At 40.4% G+C, this 20,617-nt stretch overlaps 2 protein-coding genes across 2 annotated transcripts; both read left to right on the top strand.

Annotated features, from left to right (window-relative positions):
* The first annotated feature begins 275 nt into the window (after positions 1-275).
* On the top strand, positions 276-7,485 carry commd5 (COMM domain containing 5). The gene is given in 7 exon segments (NM_001165201.2): positions 276-567; positions 699-859; positions 998-1,026; positions 1,718-1,768; positions 5,785-5,880; positions 6,141-6,216; positions 6,867-7,485. Coding segments are annotated over 7 exon segments (657 nt in total). The 5' UTR covers positions 276-425; the 3' UTR covers positions 6,969-7,485.
* A 399-nt stretch (positions 7,486-7,884) lies between these two features.
* On the top strand, positions 7,885-15,167 carry LOC110504764 (LON peptidase N-terminal domain and RING finger protein 3). Its single transcript, XM_021583577.2, has 10 exons — positions 7,885-9,363; positions 9,966-10,084; positions 10,193-10,456; positions 10,572-10,794; positions 10,917-11,007; positions 11,376-11,612; positions 11,768-11,926; positions 12,261-12,423; positions 12,546-12,695; positions 12,806-15,167. The coding sequence occupies exons 1-10, from the start codon at positions 8,721-8,723 to the stop codon at positions 12,965-12,967; spliced, it is 2,211 nt and encodes a 736-aa protein (XP_021439252.2). The 5' UTR covers positions 7,885-8,720; the 3' UTR covers positions 12,968-15,167.
* Positions 15,168-20,617: the final 5,450 nt, after the last annotated feature.

The raw sequence follows: 20,617 nt of genomic DNA, 5'->3' as shown, positions 1-20,617 counted from the left end.
GGTTTAGTGACAGGCTAATATTAGTCAGAGGCTATGCTGCAAGTCTGCAGATGGATGCATCTCGTTTGGGGAGGTTGGAAGGGATTCTGGAGATACAGGAGGGTTTGTTTTTTGTTTACTTTTTTTATTTACTTAGTAGTACATGATTAGGTAGGAGGGTTTAATTTTTATTTGTATGTTTGTTTGTTTTATTTTATTCTAGTCTGTAAATTATGCTTGGCCACACCCTCCACTACAGTAGGTGGCGGCAGAGGCACGGTTGTTTGCAGACCGCCATTAGAAGAAGGCATGTCATGTGATCTACCATTACAGAAATCTTCTGGAATAAATAAACTGACAAGCTAGTCAACTAAAACATCATAATTTGAAAAGAGGTTACGCTCATTTAGGTTTGTTCAATAAGTTATAGCTATATATGAAGTATAATGTCGTCAAACCATGCCAAAGTCGCGGTTGGTGCATCCAAGGACTCAAGTTTTTTGGGAGGAAGGATACCATCAGAAATCGAAATCATGGCTAAACAGCTGAAGGATTTAGACCAAGAAATGTTTAGAAAAATACTGAAAGGTTTGTTAAATTGTGCATGCCATTAACTTTGGTATATTGTTAAATTAATTTGTTTTAATTTCTCTTCCGTTTGTCCACACACACACACACACAAACCATTTTGACATCACTTTTCTTGTGTCTATTCCCAGCGGTGGTGAGTGCTATTGAGGGCAAGGACTGCAGAGAAGCAATGAAGGCTATCGCGGAAAATGCTGCCGTCCCTGAAGAACGGTTGAGTTATGTTGTGGCTGGAATGTACAGACTCCTAAAAGAGGCATTACGTATCCCCACATCATCTTTAAAACAAGAGGTAAAGAACTGGTTATTGTTTATGTTGTATTGAAACCATACTCTCATAGACCATGGTCAGATTGGATTTCTAGATGACGTCTGATTTCATGACTCCTACATAACATCTACAATAAAATATTTTTTTTACGTCTTCTAGGTCTTCAAAGAAGATCTAAGGGAACTAAGGTAGCTTCTTCCATGTGTCACCTTCATCACCTCATCACATCTCAAAGCTGTGAAGCATCAGTTTATCTTGCCTGTATCAAGGAATTGAACAACTGCTTACAATAGGCCAGAGATCATCAACTAGATTCAGCCAAGGATGGTCGGGGGCCTAATTAAAAAATAATTTGTAGACTGCAAATTGTCCACGTGAAGCCCAAATAGATTTGACCAAAACATAATAATTTCAAACCCTGCTTGTATTTGTATATGATCAATTCTGTCACTATTATGTGTGGGAGTACTTGGAAACAGATTTCCTAAATTAAAATCACTTGAAGCTGATTCCCTGGTGTTTTTACAGTCCATTATTTGCTCAGATAACTTAGGGGGCCAAATAAAACCACATGCGGGCCAAATTTGTCCCACAGGCCGCCAGTTGGGGAACCCTGCAATAGGCAATCCAAGATCCCCATAATTTGTTTATCACAGAAGGAGCTGGCGGTATATGAGAATACACACATTATTACAAAATATTGTGTAAATGAACCCCAAAGGTTTGTTTTTTTGTTGTTGCATTTATCGTAATATGTAACACTGACTCTACACTTGGCAGTCTACATTATTCAAAGCAATGATTCATACTGTGCCGTCAAAATATTATCTGGACATGTTTTGAATTGTTTTCAGCTGACATTCCTTTCTTTCATTGTAGGATACCTGAGGAATTCATCACAGACTTTGCAAGTGTGGTGTTTGGCAATCGGTATGTTGACTGTTATGGATTAACATTAGCCTATATTCCCACAATTCATTTTGTTGTTATACAATGCATTCGGTAAGTATTCAGACCCCTTCCCTTTTTCGACATTTAGTTACGTTACAGCCTTATTCTAAAATGTATCAAGTAAACATTTTGCACATCAATCTAAACACAATACCCCATAATGACAATGTGAAAACAGGTTTATGGACATTTTTGCTTATACAGTACCAGTCAAAAGTTTGGACACCTACTCATTCCAGGGTTTCTTCATTTGTACTATTTTCTACATTGTAAAGACATCAAAACTATTAAATAACATATGGAATCATGTAGTAACCAAGAAAGTGTTAAACAAATCAAAATATATTTTATATTTGAGATTCTTCAAAGTAGCCACGCTTTGCCTTGACGCCTTTGCACACTCTTGGCATTCTGTTAACCAGCTTCATGAGGTAGTCACCTGGAATGCATTTCAATTAACAGGTGTGCCTTAAGTTAATTTGTGGAATTTCTTTCCTTAATGTGTTTGAGTCAATTCAGTTGTGTTGTGACAAGGTAGGGGTGATATACAGAAGATAGCCCTATATGGCAAGAACAGCTCAAATAACCAAAAAGATACGACAGTCCATTACTTTAAGACGTGAAGGTCAGTCAATCTGGAAAATTTCAAGAACTTTGAAAGTTTCGTCAAGTGCAGTTTCAAAAACCATAAAGCACTATGATGAAACTGGCTCTCATGAGGACTGCCACAGGAAAGGAAGACCCAGAGTTACCTCTGCTGCAGAGAATAAATTCATTCAGCCCAAATAAATGCTTCACAGAGTTCAAGTAACAGACATCTCAACATCAACTGTTCAGAGGAGACTGTGAATCAGGCCTTCATGGTCGAATTGCTGCAAAGAAACCACTACGAAAGGACAATAATAATAATAAGAAGATACTTGCTTGGGCCAAGAAGCACAAGCAATGGACATGGAGGAGGTGTGGGGCTGCTTTGCTGGTGACACTGTTTGTGATTTATTTTGAATTCAAGGCACAGTTAACCAGCATGGCTACCACCGCATTCAGCAGCGAAATGCCATCCCATCTGGTTTGCGCTTAGTGGGACTATCATTTTGTTTTTGAACAGGACAATGACCCAAAACACACCTCCAGACTCTGTAAGGGCTATTTTACCAAGAAGGAGAGTGATGGAGTGCTGCCTCAGATGACCTGGCCTCCACAGTCACCCAACCTCAACCCAATTGAGATGGTTTGGGATGAGTTAGACTGCAGAGTGAAGGAAAAGCAGCCAACAAGTGATCAGCATTTGTGGGAACTCCTTCAAGACTTTTGGTAAATTATTCCTCATGAAGCTGTTTGAGAGAATGCCAAGAGTGTGCAAAGCTGTAATCAAGGCAAAGGCGACGATACTTTGAATAACTTTTTTTTTGGTTACTACATGATATTATTTATATTTCATAGTTTTGATGTCTTCACTATTTTACAATGTAGAAAATAGTAAAATAAAGAAAAACCCTTGAATGAGTAGGTGTGTCAACTTTTGACTGGTACTGTACATTTTCAGACCCTTTGCTATGAGACTTGAAGTTAAGCTCAGGTGCATCATGTGGAGTCCACCTTTTATTTACATTTAATTGATTGGACATGATTTGGAAAGGCACACACCTGTCTATATAAGGTCCCTCAGTTGACAGCGCATGTCAGAGCAAAAACCAAGCCCCGAGGTCGAAGGAATTGTCCGTAGCGGTCCAAGACAGGACCGTGTCGAGGGAGAGATCTGGGGAAGGGTACCAAAACATTTCTGCAGCATTGGCAGTTCTGAAGAACACAGTGGCCTCCATCATTCTTAAATGGAAGAAGTTTGGAACCGCCATGACACTTCCTAGAGCTGGCCACCCGGCCAAACTGAGCAATTGTGGGAGAAGGGCCTTGTTCAGGGAGGTGACCAAGAACCCGATGGTCCCTCTGACAGAGCTCCAGAGTTCCTCTGTGGAGATGGGAGAAACTTCCAGAAGGTCAACCAGCGTAGCCTAGTGGCAGCGTAGCCTAGTGGTTAGAGCGTTGGACTAGTAACCGGAAGGTTGCGAGTTCAAACCCCCGAGCTGACAAGGTACAAATCTGTCGTTCTGCCCCTGAACAGGCAGTTAACCCACTGTTCCCAGGCCGTCATTGAAAATAAGAATTTGTTCTTAACTGACTTGCCTGGTTAAATAAAGGTAAAATAAATAAAATAAAATCTCTGCAGCACTCCACAAATCAGGCCTTTTATGGTAGAGTGGCCAGGCGGAAGCTACTCCTCAGTAAAAGTCACATGACAGCCCGCTTGGAGTTTTCCAAAAGGCACCTAAAGACTCCGATCATGAGAAACAATATTCTCTGGTCTGATGAAACCAAGATTGAACTCTTTGTCCTGAAGGCCAAGTGTCACATCTGGAAGAAAGCAGGCACCATCTCCACAGTGAAGTACTGTGGTGGCAGCATCATGCTGTTTCTCAGCGGCAAGGACTGGGAGACCAGTCAGGATCGTGGGAAGATAAACGGAGTAAAGTGCAGTGGTCCAGTCAGAGCTGGGACTTGAACCCAATCTAACATCTCTGGAGAGACCTGAAAATAGCTGTGCAGCGACCCTCCCCATCAACCAGACAGAGCTTGAAAGGATCTGCAGAGAAGAATGGGAGAAACTCCCCAAATACAATCTTGTTTTCATACCCAAGAAGACTCTACTGTTATAGCTACCTAAGATGCTTTAACAAAATACTGAGTAAAGGGTCTTTAAGACTTATATAAATGTAATATTTAAGTTTGGTGTTTTAAAAAAAAAAAAAAAAATTGTAAAAATGCCTAAAAACCTGTTTTTGCTTTGTCACTATGTGGTATTGTCAGTGGTTTAAAGTACTTAGGTAAAAAATACTTGAAAGTACTACTTAAATTGTTTTTAAGGGGTATAGGTACTTTTACTTTACTATTTATATTTTTGACTACTTTTGTCTTCACTAAATTCCTAAAGAAAACAATGTAATTTTTACTCCTTACATTCTCCCTAAGACCCAAAAGTACTTACATTTTTTTATGCTTAGCAAGACAGGAAAATGGTCAAATTCTCGCACTTATTAAGAGAACATCCCTGGTCATCCCTACTGCCTCTGGTCTGGTGGTCTCACTAAACACATGCTTAATTTGTAAACTCTATAATATATGGATTTTAAATTTAAAAAAAATTGCTTGATTGTTCGAGGAGAGCGCACAGTTGTGAACTTGGAAATGTATTAATAAACCAATTAGGCACATTTGGGCAGTCTTGATACAAAATTTTAAACAGAAATGCAATGGTTCATTGGATCGATCTAAAACATTGCACATGCACTGCTGCCATCTAGTGGCCAAAATCTAAATTCGCTCGGGCTGCACTTGGGCTGGCGTAATACATTATGGCATTTCTCTTGCATTTCAAAGATGATGGTATAACAACAAAAGATGCGTTTTTTTCTTTTCTTTTATCTTTCACCAGATCTAATGTGGTGTTCTCCTACATTTTAATTTAACATTTCCACTAACTTCAAAGTGTTTCTTTTCAAATGGTATCAAGAATATGCATATCCTTGCTTCAGTTCCTGAGCTACAGGCAGTTAGATTTGGGTATGTCATTTTTGGAGAATTAAAAAAAAAAAAAAAGGGGGGGGGGGGGGGGGCAGATCCTTTAGAGGGAACTTTACTTTTACTCAAGTATGACTACTATTGGGTACTTTTTCCACCACTGGGTATAGATTGCTGGGGGGGACATTCAAATAAAACATTTAATAAGGCTGTAATGTAACAGTTTGGAAAAAATCAAGGGGTCTGTTTACTTTCCGAATGCACAAAATGACAAACTTAACAAAAAGGTTTGTCTTAAACTAAAATCCAGGTTTCCAGCACTTCAGTGGTGGGTTTATTGTGCACAGAGACCCCTGTGGTGCTCACTCTGTGATTGTGGATCAGCTCACTGTCCCTTGCTTTCTCTGGGGGGTTTTCAGACGAACAGCACTGGAGGCAGTGGCTACACAGCAGGGGCCTCGATTACCCTCCCTGAAGGATTTTAGATGGAGAGTGGATGTGGCCATATCAACAAGGTACACTATACTTTGTTCACTATCACATAGGAGGGTCAACTTTTTGATGGAGAAATTGAACAGAGAATTAAACTGAGAAAATATTGTGAGAACTGAAAATGTGCATGAAATGCATGCAGTGTTATAGTAGTACAATAAATGGTTTGATAAATAGTTAACACATTTCATTGTGTAGTGAGAATTTAAAAAGCAAACGGTATTGCTTAGAAGGCTCTGATTTAATAATACATGCATCACATTGTCTGTTATTTTCTTGGAAGCTCCCTAGCTCGTGCCTTGCAGCCCTCCATTTTAATGCAGATGAAGCTCTCAGATGGAAAGGCCCATCGCTTTGAGGTAAAAACACAAACAACTTGCTGGGTATGGCTTTCATATGCACGTCTCCTCACTGGCTTACTAGGGTGAGGGTTGATTTAAGTTTGTCTAATGCATGTAAAGATGTGTGTAATTACTCAGCCTGTAAATATGTTGGCCTATCACATTTGCAAGTAGGTTACTATGTAACAGTGTGTCCCTGCTTTATACAACTGTGTACAACATGGTTTAGACTAGAATATGGGCTACATCTGTTTTAGACTATCAACATCTTATGGTGAAGGATTATGGGAACTGTCTGGCATGTCCAACACTTCCCTCAAACATAAATATTGTACTGTGTTCAAACAAGTAATCAGACATTTGTATTACAGAGCTTGATATCAGCATTCATAGTGTTAATAGTGTTATTTCCTTCAATACAATTGGGTCATTTTAAAGGTAGACTCAGCAATATGACCTATATGCAGAAAGAAAACAGCATAGTGGGTCAATTTCCGCAACAACTAAGGACGTTGACGTTGAAGCACGAGGCTCAACTTCTCCGCTGTTTTGGTTCCGTGGCTACCACGTTGTAAATGAGTGAAGAGAACACGGCATGCTGCTCATGGCAACGTCATTCTACCAGTCTACCTTTTTTTTAAAAATATGTCTGGGTTTTTTCTCCCTAGGTGCCTGTTTCCAAGTTCCAAGAACTCCGATACAACGTTGCGCTTATTCTTAAAGAGATGAACGATCTGGAGAAGAGAAGCGTTTTGAACATTCAAGATTAACCGTGCATGTCAGTAAGGTTATTAGAAGATGATTTCATCAGGCAAGGTTTTTGCCATAAAGGATTTATATAATTTTGACATGTCATACTGTAGATATTAAATATTATCAATTGTACTAAAATGGGTGTTGTATTTTAAATATCAGATATTTTTATTAGCACTTGACTTAATAATGGTGTTAACAGTAAATGTATTGTTTGTGTTTATAACATGTGTTTATTTAAATTACAGTTCAAAGTAAAGTTGACCTAGAATTGCTAAGGTGACATGGGGGAAAGTTATGGGTCAGCCACAGGATGAAGGCTAAACCTCATATAGGTCTAGACTGACTGGGTGACACCGATGGCCCACTTTCAGAGTCACTGTAAAAGAAGGTTGACCTGTCCCTGGCTGTCTGAAAATGGGATTGAGTTCATTTGCAAGCTCAGACGACCTACCTGTGTGGAGGAATTTGGGTAACAATGTAACCCACTAACAGTCTTTAGTCCTTGAATGAATAAAAACACATTTTCCATGTAATACTGCCTCTAGCACAGTGCCCATTAATGCCGGCAGCATACCACCCGGCATGCCACTGCTGGCTTGCTTCTGAAGCTAAGCAGGGTCAGTCCCTGGATGGGAGACCAGATACTGCTGGAAGTGGTGTTGGAGGGCCAGTAGGAGGCACTCTTTCCTCTGGTCTAAAAAATATCCAAATGCCCCAGGGCAGTGATTGGGGACACTACCCTGTGTAGGGTGCCGTCTTTTGGATGGGACGTTAAACGGGTGTCCTGACTCTCTGAGGTCATTAAAGATCCCATGGCACTTATCGTAAGAGTGGGGGCGGTGTCCTGGCTAAATTCCCAATCTGGCCCTCAAACCATCACGGTCATCTAATAATCCCCAGTTTACAATTGGCTCATTCATCCCCCTCCTCTCCCCTCTAACTATTTCCCAGGTCGTTGCTGTAAATGAGAACGTGTTCTCAGTCAACCTGGTAAAATCACAAATAAAATAAAAACATTAGTAAAACAAGCTTAAGAATTTGTAATTATAATAGACTATCTATTATATCAATTTATAGCCTACTGCAACATACTCTCTCAGAGTGCTATGTAGAACTTTTTGTCCCTGTAGGAGAACCCTCTGAAAATGAGGTTCAGTTCACATAAAACCTTATTTGGTAGAACATCTGCTTCCAAATATCACCCTTGAGGTGGTTCTATGTGGAACCAAAAAGGGTTCTCAGAATCCTATTTTAGAGGGTTTTAGTGGGTTAACTGCCTTGTTATGGGGCAGAACGACAGATTTTTACCATGTCTGCTCCTTTCGGTTACTGGTCCAACGCTCTAACCACTAGGCAGCCTGCCGCGCCATATGCTCTACTGTCCAAGAGACCAGTGATGGAATGCCATCAGCCTACGTACGTCTATACAAGTATTACGCATTAGACCCATTTCAGCACATTGACCGACTTCTATCCTCAGTCCAGACGCTCTGTTACAACTGAATTGTTATTAGGCAACCGCGTTAGAAACCTGTCCAATACAAACAGCTGGCTGTGGTCACATGACAGTTTATGTAACTTTTATTTATTTATTTATTTAAATAAAAAAAATAGTGAGAATATTATGTATGGTGTGCTATCATATCGTATGAGTAGTGAGCTGAACAGGGGCGAAGACCTCAGAAAATGAGATAAATAGAGAACGACCTGTTACTTCCAAAAAGGAAATATTAATTTCGCGAGAATACTACACAACAGCAGTCATCATGGGAACGGATAGTACAGATTGTATGCTGCTTCTTGCGGTAGAAGCGTTTAAATCTAAAAACTTCGGGCTCGCAGCAGACATATACGAATGTCAAATGCTGCTCCTCCGTGAACCTGGTAAGCAGCAAGATTTGTTGGTGAAACGAGCCGATGCCCTGGCATTTGCTGGCAAATTGAACGAAGCTTTCGAAATCTACCGAAAAGCGGCTGAAATCGAGAGACTCCGACCAGTCCATCTGGAGAATCTTATTAAATATCTCTCTAACAGTATTAAAAGAAATGATGGGACACACAGTCAAAGCAACAGGCAGGAGACGAACTCTTATTGCGTTGGATATGATGCATTTACCTGCAGAATATGTTATAGATTTCTATACGAGCCAGTTACCTTGCCTTGTGGACACTGCTTTTGCAAAAAGTGCCTGGACAGAGAAAAAACGCCTGTCTGCTGCAAAGAGTGCAATGACATGACCAAATTCAATGATGTGGACAATTATAGAGTAAATGTTGTTCTTAGTAGCTTGTTATCAAAGTGGTTTCCAGTTCAATTACTTGCTGTTCATCTGAGACGTGAGGGGAATGGACTATATTCAGAGAAAATGGATTCTGCTTTGGAAAAATACAACAAAGCAATACAAATAGGTATGGTATTTTACCTTTTCATTTCAATCAATGTTCTAAATGGAATTAAATTCAATTAAATCCTATGCAACGTTGCAACAGTATGTAGGGTACTGTTTTCAGTGCCCGTGGGCTGGTTTAATTGACAGCTGAATCAGCAGCGTGTGGTGTAAACTGCGCTACATTGTAAGATTTCGATGGGGAAATTATTATAACAATGTATCCTGTTTTACTAGGCTATAACCCCTTAATTAGGAAAGAGTCGTACTTTTGTCAGACATGGGCGTGTGAAGGTTAAATAAAATGTTATGTAGGCTAGGCCAGGGTTGTTTGGGAAACACTGGGCTTGGCGACCAAACATTGAGTGACATGTGAGCCATGGCATTTTGTTGTGATCGTGTAACAAACGGCAAAATAAATGTGGGTCAAGGGTAATTAAAGTTCAACAGTAGACACAGGAGTATTGGTTCCACTGTCATTATTGATTAAACATATACTTCTTCAAATGTTGAACAACAATCAAAAATCCCCACATTTTCACTGTGATCTAAAGAACACTGGTCTTGTGTGACATTCAATGATAGATAGATTATCATTTTCAGTATGTTGTATTTATTTTCCAGCTCCAAGGGACCATGTTCTGTACAGCAACCGATCACAGATCAATTCCAGTCTGAAGAATTACCAGGATGCCCTCCATGATGCAGAGATGGCATGCAAGCTCATGCCTCTTTGGTCCATGGTGAGGGTTGGATGTTTTGCCATGTTTAATTTAGATCTATCATCAGAACTTCACAATGTAAAGAAATTGTAGGATTGTACTGATTACTAAACATTATTTTTCTTCCAGGGACATATTAGAAAAGCACAAGCTCTTGTCACTCTGGGGAAATGTGAAGAAGCGTTAAGAGAGTACCTGGTCGTCATTGCATTAGACCCTGAGAGTAAACTGGCAAAAACAGAGGCGCAAAATATTCTGAGTGATCTCCTGGCCCCTGTCACTGATCAAGTACACAGAAGAATCCTGGACTGCACAAGTCTACTATCTTCCAGAAGTAGATTTAAAGGTGGCGCCCTGAACACCTCAAGCTGCATCATCACCACATCTTACAAGGTAAGAGAAGTCATCTATCTTCTGAGTTTTTCTATATAATACAGTACTATCATATAGTGCCTGGAGTTGAGCTCATGAACTTACTAAAATGTCCTATCATCACCCTTTCTCACAGGAATACAAGAATATCATCGCCTCTGACGAGAAGTTGACGTTGTCGCCCACGATGAGTGAATCTAAGACAGACGGCTCGTTTGAGACATGCAGCGGAGGGAAAAGAGAAAATCAGGTGAATGTCTGCCATCCCAGCGTCACCAACAGGAGCGTCTTCCTCAAACGTAGCTCGTCCGAGGACAGCCAATTGGACAGTAGCGACATCTGCAAGCGTTCCAGATATGGTAAGTTTAAATGCCTCTTGTCTCTGCCCTTCAATTCAATGGAGCTTTATTGGCATGATGTCTACTGTAAGTGAAGTAGTCGTTGAGATTCACATTCTAACTCAAATGGTTCTCCTTTACAGAAGTGACCCAGAATGAACAGGCAACTTCCTGGAGTACAGTGCTTGCTGGCCTCATAGACCCGACTGACCTGGAGTGTTCTCTGTGTATGAGGTGAGTACTACCATCCATGACAATACTTGTAGCTAAATTGTAGTATTTGCCACTTAAGGCTAAAAGGATAGTAATATAGTGTTCTGCTTTTGATTCTGATATTCTAGGATTAAAAGTTATTTCCTCAGCCTGATACAAGTCAGTTATTTTACAAGTGAACACAAGATATCAATCTTCCTTTCTGATAGTATTAAGCAATAAAGATGAATTGGTAAACATCTAGCCTTATTTTCACCATTATAGCTTACATTTCATTATCAAACATTCTAATTGAAATGCAATGCACAATAAATAAGAACCTGAAAGTAATCAACACTAGAGTAGTGTGAGACGTTCTGAGTATCCTTTCTCTCCATGGTATATCCTAGGCTATTTTATGAACCAGTCACCACTCCTTGTGGACACACTTTCTGTCTGAAATGCCTCGAGCGATGTCTGGACTACAACCCCAAGTGTCCTCTCTGCAAGATGGATCTGAAAGAGTATCTGTCAGAAAGTAAATACAACAAGACTGTCTTGGTGGAGAACCTCATCTGCACGTTACTGCCATCCGAGCTCCTAGATAGGCAGAAAGTCAACGCGGAGGAGATTGCAGACTTATCGAAGTAAGAATCACGTCAGCATACAGACACTACCCCATTGATCTAGTACTGTGTAACAAAGACATGTAACATGGCATTTATGTTTCTTCACCTGTAACTTTGGATATATTATTTCCTCAAACTAATCATTTTCTCTACTTTGATTTCTTCTTTTGCAGTCTAAACAAGAACGTGCCTATATTTGTTTGCACCATGGCCTTCCCCACAGTTCCATGCCCTCTTCACGTCTTCGAGCCCTGCTACCGGCTGATGATCCGCAGGTGTATGGAGATGGGCACCAAGCAGTTTGGAATGTGCCTCGATGATAACCTCAAAGGGTGAGTAAAAGCCTGTACAAAGCAGAGAGACATTGTGTTGCATGTTCCTCAGTCAGACAGGCGATATCGGCATAATCTGGCAGTTCATGTTAACAACTCAGAAGCCCCATTGGGTCAACTCTCTTGTCTGGCCCCATTGGGTTAATTCTCTTGTTTATCCCCATTGAGGGCCTTAGGGTATTATCAGAACTGAGCAGGTCTTGCGTGTCATTTTGTATAAGCAACTTCAGATAGTTTATATAGCCAATTTTATTGTTTGGTCCCCCTGTGAATGCCTTAAGCACATTTTTGGTCTTATTTGCTTACCATATCTACTTTTTTTCCTTCCCCATAGATTTGCAGATTACGGTTGCCTCCTGGAGATCCGAAACGTGGAATTCTTTGCAGATGGCCGCTCCGTTGTTGACACCATCGGGAAAAGAAGGTTTAAAGTCATTGAGCACCACCAGAGAGATGGGTACAACACAGCAGACATTGAATACCTGGAAGACATTAAGGTCATTTGTTAATCACATAAACTCAAGCATTTGTGTGAATGTTCTCTGAACTTGTTTGAACATGTTTAAAGTGTGTTAGTGTATCTCGCTGTGCTAATAAAGGCTGTTTTTGTTCTGTATAGGTGGAGGGTGTGACAGAGAAGGAGCTGCAGAGTCTCCATGATGCAGTGTACGATCAGGCCTTAATCTGGGTCAACTCCCTCAGAGCAGAACAGATGGAGAGGATCGTGGGTCACTTTGGGCCCATGCCGGAGAAAAACTCTGAACCACAGGTAAATATGTGAACCCTGGATACAGATCGTATTTGTGTTCACTCTATTTTGATATGACACAGTGTGTATTGAACAGGTTATGGATAGATTCTTCTGGTTGTCCCCTGTAGGCCAGCCCCAATGGGCCGTCCTGGTGCTGGTGGCTGCTGGCAGTCCTTCCTCTGCAGGGTCGAGCCCAGCTGCCCTTCCTTGCCCTGACCTCCCTGAAGGACAGACTCAGTGGCATCCGCAGAGTACTCCTCTTCATGACCCGCAACCGCTCCTCTCGGTGACTCCAACCCTCACACAACCATCCATCTCCTCCATGTGGATGTCTGTTTTGTCAGAAAGACCAAATGTTAACGAAAGCCTTCTGCGTAAATAGGTTATTGGCAAGTGGGCTTTGATTAGATAACCAAAATGTGATGCTGATTATTTCTTCCATTCAAGGATTAGAAGAGGCTATTTATGGACTGAATCTTTTAATCAGTGTGCTTTGAAGACAATAATGATTGATTTAGTTTTTCTTTATAAACACAGCGTGTGCATGTAACATGTTTACATCCCTGGGAGGGATGACAAACTCAACTATTACATAAATAACTTTTTTTTTTATTTCCATAGGGTTTCTTAACCACCACAAATGACATATTATCAAAACCAAAACCCCTGAAAATGTAGAAAGTTAGTTAACAAAATGACGATACAGAACAGGTTCCGCTGCTGCTTTAACTCTATCATTCAGATAATAGGATTCCTCCCTGTTCTGGTGGAGATGAGTGTGATACACCTCCAGTTGAATATGTATTGTTATTTATATGACCTACTTTGCAGCAGCAGCATAAGTGATACTCACATGGTGAGCAAAGATGGGTCGTGGGATTTGCCTTTAAGAAAGGAAAACCTTTTTAATGTTTTGTTGGACGTTACATGATTCTTTGTCTGACACTTAAAAAAAAAAAAAAAAGTTTTCTACTGTTATTTTTATGTTATGATGATCACCTTTTTATACAGACAATGTTGAACCAGGATGGTTATGTTGTTGTTAAATCTTGTGGAAATGTGTTAATGAACAACAATTATGTTTTGTATTCCAAGTACCAAGTGTAAGTTATTGTATTTATATAGGGCTGCCTTGTCTCTTATTATTTGCAACATATATGGTCATAAATTAGAGATGACGCACGTGACGAACAAACTCAGAGTGATTGCAATAATGGTTACCACTCGTGCAGCGTGATTCCTAGCTTGTATACAAAAGACAACGAAATGAATGTGAACATGCAAATAACTGTAGACGAGGGAAATATCAACTTGTAGAGCGTGCAGGATTTATCAGCCTTGACACTATTACCACTTTCCACTATTCTCAGTTTGGTTTTAGAAAAACGTTTTGCATTAGGTTGTCCTGACCTAAGCTCAAAACACTCTGAAATGATTTTCTGAACACACATTACAGTCAGATGAAACAGGCAGTAGTCTAACCATTCTAAAAGCTCATGAAGGAGTTGGAATAGTTATTTCTGACATTTGAACTGTCATCTTGCCATTCCTGTTATTGTCCACTGGAAGTCCTCATAAACGGTAGCATCAAACACTCTGATTTCTAATCTTTTTCAACATTTAGTGCCTTAAGTTGGATTTCCCCCATGATGCCAGTACTATAAAGCTCAAACTATGTAGCAGAATTCAGGGTTCAAGGTAGCGTTCCATCGAGGAAGACTTGGCTTAAAGTTAAAACTATTACTGAGGAGAAAAACAGTCATTTAAACAATTCCAGTCCTGGTTTATTATGAGTATTGTTGTTGTTACAAATATTGGTATTATATTGTGTATTTTATCCCAACTAAATGAAAATCATCTCAATGCAAGAACACAATTTGAGTATTTTCAGCTGGACTTTCAGATACAACAACAACATTGAGCCTTGGTTGAGTTAAAAAAATGTCAGGATAAAAGCTAATTGATTGGCATGTCAATTCAAGTAGATTATGTTTCCTCTCCAACATCACACATTTGCATGTCTATACATTTGATATGGCTGTTGCATGTAAGCCAAATTCTATGCAAAGATGTATTCTTCTCATTTACATCAGAAAATGCCAAAACAATAGAAATTCAATGGTAGTATCTTCCTGTCCTTTTTGAATTCCACATTGAACCTTGCTCTAATGATTGAAGCCTTCTACCTCTGACACACTGACCTGTAGCTCTTCCACCACAGAACATGCTAATTAAAATGGACATGTCATTTGTTTCTATGGAGATGAGGTGACCATGGATTAAGTATTTTTGGGGTGATTGTATAACACAGGTATAATTGCCTCTAACTGTATGTCTTTACAAAAAAAAATGGAATGTATGTTGTAGGCATCTTATCTGACGTTATTTCTGTTTTGATGGAAATGTAGTCATTGCAATGTTATACAATGTACAGAAAACACACTTCTGAATAAAAAAAGGCTCTTAATTAGTGGAATAAGAGCTAAACCGATGGTCTTTCATTTGTCTCGTCTCGTGTTCAACATTTTTCTCCTTTGGTTACATGTTAGTCTAAAGTAGTATCAATATAGCTATTTAGAAACGTCTAGAATGTTGGGACATAACAGAAAACTTATGTAAGGCTGCATTGACTTTACACAACAGTGTGAATGTAGGTCACGGTTCAGGAAGAAGGAAACACTATTCCACTCCCCTTGCCCCACTGCCCCACATTCTGCAGCTCTGCCTTTCTGCTGGAGGAGATGACCTTACCCATACTGAACCGCACCTCCCTGACTGGGAAGGATAATGGACTCCGAGGAAGAGGGGACAAGTAGCACCAATGTAATTAGCAGTCTGTCTGTCTGGTGGGAGTGAGGGAGGGAGAAGCCATGGGGATATATTTAATAGGGCTTACATAATGGGGCAGTCAGACGTTACGTAAACTTTGAAATGGGGTTAGCATCTGCAGAGGATCAGGGTATCTTGTTCTGCCTTTGAGAGAGGGCATTTTTCAGCAGTCGGTACAGGAATCGTGCCAAAATGGCAAGGGACTCTTTTTTCCCCCCCATCTTTGTTATTTTGAATAAGGTGTCATGCTTTGTTTGTTCAGGACAGAAAAATTCATAAACAAACTTCAGTGAGTGACAAATGGGATCTCAAAGGTGTGAAGCGACAAAGGCCAGATATTATTCAACTGTACTGAGAGCCCCACTGGAACTAGAGAGTATAAAGATACTCTTTCTCAGCAAACGCCTTAAAACAGATCCCTCATCAGCGTGCCCTAGCCAGACTGGCCACATAACACTAGTCCTATGTTACACGCCAAGTAAGGTTATGTAACTGAAATGATAAGGCCACTAGAGGGGTTGCTATTGGAACTTGGCGGATACACCTTCCCCCAATTTTATAAAACATGTAGCACACTGACAGAAGTAGGGCAAAGCAGTGCATTGTGGGGAAACTGGTTACCTAACTTACCCAGAAAAGGCATCTGGGAGGTTAAGTGCCTGTCTGTGTTCTGATGTGACGACAGAACTCACACTTAGTGCTAGATCGTCCATTGTAAACAGTGTGGGAAACTGCGTGAGAGAGGGCAGTGTGTCAAAGGGCTAGAGTGTGCCCATGTGAGAAGTGTGTGACTGTGTGTGCCACAAGCTCATATGATACAGTGTTAGGTGCTCCATGTATAGCCCTGAGATGCTGCTGCCTGTGGCTGGTAGCTCTGAGATGCTGCCAGTGGATGGATGGCACAGAGGGTGGGCTCTGGCTTCAATACTGTCTCCTATCGCTTCAATGCTGCCAACACTTCCATGCTGTCACACTGGGCTGACTGTGCTTGTAATGTGCAGACAGCCTGCCCTCAGCCTTAAGCTGCTGCGAATAAATGCATGCTATTTTAATTTGCCTAATCAAAGTGTTGTATAATGGTTATCATATTGCAACGGATATTCCAGGGTTTGTCTTTGTATCCCTCAAAGCTTTGTCTGTGATGAGGAATAGTCAAACTAAAGAGTATACATCCTAGTTTACAACATGTGACAACAGTTGTGATACAACAGAGAGTTTGTCCGCAAAAACTTTTTTACACAGGCAATGTGGAGACACCACCCAATGATTATGTAATGATTTTTGTGCAGGCAGACTGTTGTATCGCAACCATTGTGTCAAATGCATTTTACATCAGTTGTACAAATTGTATTGTGTATTTGGCCATAGTCTTATCTTGCATTACACTTGTCTACTCTAATTCAATTAAATAAATACATATTCTTTAAACACCAGATGAGGGGGCCATTAGATTGCAACGGCTTTTCAAAAGCAACGTTTGAGAGGGCTATCAACATGAGCTGAAACACAGGAAACATCTCTGCCACTGAAACATTCCTGACTCTTGGGAACGTGTGGTCTGTGCCTCCAACAAAACACCCCATGCACACGAGCTTAAACCATGGGCTGAAATGGAAGGTTGCGGAACACAAAAGAGATTTCATGAGTCAGTGCCTCGGTTATCTCCCCTCTCCGAACCACTTTTGTCATCTGGAAGTATAATGCCATGAAAAAGCATTTGCCCCGTCTGGTTTTCTCTGTCTTGGCATATTTTTTATACTGAATGTTATCAGATCTTCAACAAAAACTTAATATTAGATAAAGGGAACTTGAGTTTACAAATAACACCAAAATATACTTATTTTATTTATTTAATTAACAAAGTTATGCAACACCCAATTCACATGTGTGAAAAAGTAATTGCCCCATTACATTCAATAACTGGTTGTTCCACCTTTAGCTGCAATCAAATCAAACTGTATTTTTCACATGCGCCGAACACAACATGTGTAGTTGTTGATCAGTCTCTCACATCGCTGTGGAGGAATTTGTGCCCACTCTTACATGCAGAACTGCTTTAACTCAGTGATATTTGTGGGGGTTTTAAGCATGAATTGCTCGTTTCAAGTTCTGCCACAACATCTCAATTAGGATTAGATCTGCACTTTGAGTCGGCCATTCCAAAACTTCACATTTAGTTTTCGCCAGACATAATGGTGGCGGTAGTGTGATGGTTTGGGGATGCTTTGCTTCCTCAAGACCCGGACGACTTGCCTTAATAGAAGGAATCATGAATTCTGCTCTGTATCAGAGAGTTCTACAGAAGAATGTCAGGCCATCCATCTGTTAGCTGAAGCTGAAGCGCAGCTGAGTCATGCAGCAAGACAATGATCCAAAACACACACTCAAGTCTACATGAAAATGGCTAAAAAGCAACAAATGTGAAGTTTTGAAATGGCTTGGTCAAAGTCCAGACCTAATCACAATTGAGATGTTGTGGCAGGACCTTAAATGAGCAATTCATGATTGAAAACCCACAAATGTCCCTGAGTTAAAGCAATTCTGCATGGAAGAGAGGGCCAGAATTCCTCCACAGAGATGTGAGAGGCTGACCAACAACTACAGGAAGTATTTGGTTGGAATTGCAGCTTAAGGTGGCACAACAAGTTATTGAGTGTAAGGGGGCAATTACTTTTACACACAGGGGCATTGGGTGTTGCATAACTTTGTTTATGAAATAACTAAGTCATTGTTGTGTTATTTGTTCACTCAGGTTTCCTTTATCTAATATTAGGTTTTGGTTGAAGATCTGATAACATTCAGTATCAAACATATTCTAAAGTAGAGAAAATTAGAAGGGGGCAAATACTTTTTCACAGCACTGTACATGCTTTTATGTGCATGATGTAACAAATACCCCCTCTGCAGCCAGGTCACTGTCAGTGCGGTCCAGTAGTCAAAAAGTGGACATCAGGAAAACTGTAGAATCACACTTCTTTAGTGAGGTGAAGCTCAATTCACTAAGTTGTCAAAAATAAATAATACCTAGCATTTAATAAAGTTTGTAACCCTTCAACACTCTGACCATAGAAGCAAATGGCTGGGCTGACCTAGACAGCTGCAGCTGAACAGCCTTTATATAACAGTACCTGGCCCGGCCCATCCACTGGGTGTGTAGGTGCCTTATTCACTAGACATAATAAAGCCCTTGATGTGAGTAATGTGCTTGTGTAACACAGCAGAAAATGGCACAGAGGTTTGCAATGGCAGCGCAGCCCAAGAAGGTCAAGCGAGCCAAGCCGTTCCAAGTGTGGTTGTATAACATGTAATTGGGTACAGTAGGCTGCTTAGTTATAAATACTAGTACACAGGAAGGAAGATAGTGTGCCTGCTTAATCATATCATGTAAAATTAAGTTCCATCTAAGTCATTACAAACTAAAGGGTATTTTCAGGTACATTATGTGGAATGTGTACTGTGCAATGCAGGAATGGCTTAATAGCAATAGGCAGTGTTAATGCTCCCTCTGACTTCGTTTCCATGCTACTGCAGTTCTAATGGATCAACAAGGCATGCTTTGAGTTTTATATACAGTACCAGTCAAAATGTTGGACACACCTACTCATTCAAGGCTTTTTTAAATATTTTGATTATTTTCTACATTGTAGAATAATAGTGAAGATATCAAACTATGAAATAACACACATGGAATCATGTAGTAACCAAAAAAGTGTTAAACAAATCAAAACATCTTTTATATTTGAGATTCTTCAAAGTAGCCACCCTTGGCCTTGATGACAGCTTTGCACACTCTTGGCATTCTCTCAACCAGCTTCATGAGGTAGTCACCTGGAATGCATTTCAATTAACAGGTGTGCCTTGTTAAAAGTTAATTTATGGAATTTATTTCCTTCTTAATGCGTTTGAGCCTATCATTTGTGTTGTGACATGGTAGGGGTCATATACAGAAGATAGCCCTATTTGATGAAAGACCAAATCCATATTATGGCAACAACAGCTCAAATAATCAAAGAGAAACAACATTCCATCATTACTTTAAGACATGGAGGTCAGTCAATACGGAACATTTTAAGAACTCTGAAAGTTTCTTCAAGTGCAGTCACAAAAACCATCAAGCACTATGATGAAACTGGCTCTCAAGAGGACCGCCACAGGAAAGGAAGACAGAGTTACCTCTGCTGCAAGGGATACGTTCATTAGAGTTAACTGCACCTCAGATTGCAGCACCAATAAAAGCATCACAGAGTTAAAGTAACAGACACCTCAGCATCAACTGTTCAGAGAGGACTGCGTGAATCAGGCCTTCATGGTCGAATTGCTGCAAAGAAACCACTACTAAAAGGACACCAATAAGAAGAAGAGACTTGCTTTGGCCAAGAAACACGAGCAATGAACATTAGACTGGTGGAAATCTGTCCTTTGGTCTGATGACTCCAAATTGGAGAACCAATCGCCGTGTCTTTGTGAGACGCAGAGTAGGTGAACGGATGATCTCCGCATGTGTGGCTCCCACCATGGAGGTGTGATGGTGCTTTGCTGGTGACACTGTGTGATTTATTTAGAATTCGAGCCACACTTAACCAGCATGGCTACATCCGTATTCTACAGCGATACGCCATCCCATCTGGTTTGCTCTTAGTGGGATATAATTTGTTTTTCAACAGAACAAATGACCCAACATACACCTCCAGGCTGTGTAAGGGTTATATGACCAAGGAGAGTGATGGAGTGCTGCATCAGATGACCTGGCCTCCACAATCACCTGACCTCAACCCAATTGAGATGGTTTTGGATTAGTTGGACTACAGAGTGAAAGAAAAGCAGTCAACACCTGCTCAGCATATGTGGGAACTCAGACTGTTGGAAAAGCATTCCACATGAAGCTGGTTGAGAGAATGCCAAGAGTGTGCAAAGCTGTCGTCAAGGCAACGGGTGGCTACTTTGAGGAATCTGAAATATATTTTGATTTAACACTTTTTTGGTTGCCACATGATTCCATGTGTGTTATTTCATGGTTTTGATGTCTCACTATTATTCTACAATGCAGAAAATAGTAAAATAAAGAAAAACCCTTGAATGAGTAGGTGTTCTAAAACCTTTGACTGGTACTG

Source organism: Oncorhynchus mykiss, chromosome 31, assembly GCF_013265735.2.
Source record: "Oncorhynchus mykiss isolate Arlee chromosome 31, USDA_OmykA_1.1, whole genome shotgun sequence".
NCBI lineage: Eukaryota > Metazoa > Chordata > Actinopteri > Salmoniformes > Salmonidae > Oncorhynchus > Oncorhynchus mykiss.
Note: the sequence above shows the minus strand (reverse complement) of the source record. Positions and strands in the feature narration are given on the sequence as shown.

Coding starts and splice junctions, on each gene's coding strand:
- LOC110504764 (XM_021583577.2), top strand. CDS start 8,721: ATGGGAACGGATAGTACAGATTGTATGCTGCTTCTTGCGGTAGAAGCG. Junction 11,613..11,767: donor GAGATTGCAGACTTATCGAA/GTAAGAATCACG, acceptor CTTCTTTTGCAG/TCTAAACAAGAACGTGCCTA. Junction 11,927..12,260: donor CTCGATGATAACCTCAAAGG/GTGAGTAAAAGC, acceptor CCTTCCCCATAG/ATTTGCAGATTACGGTTGCC.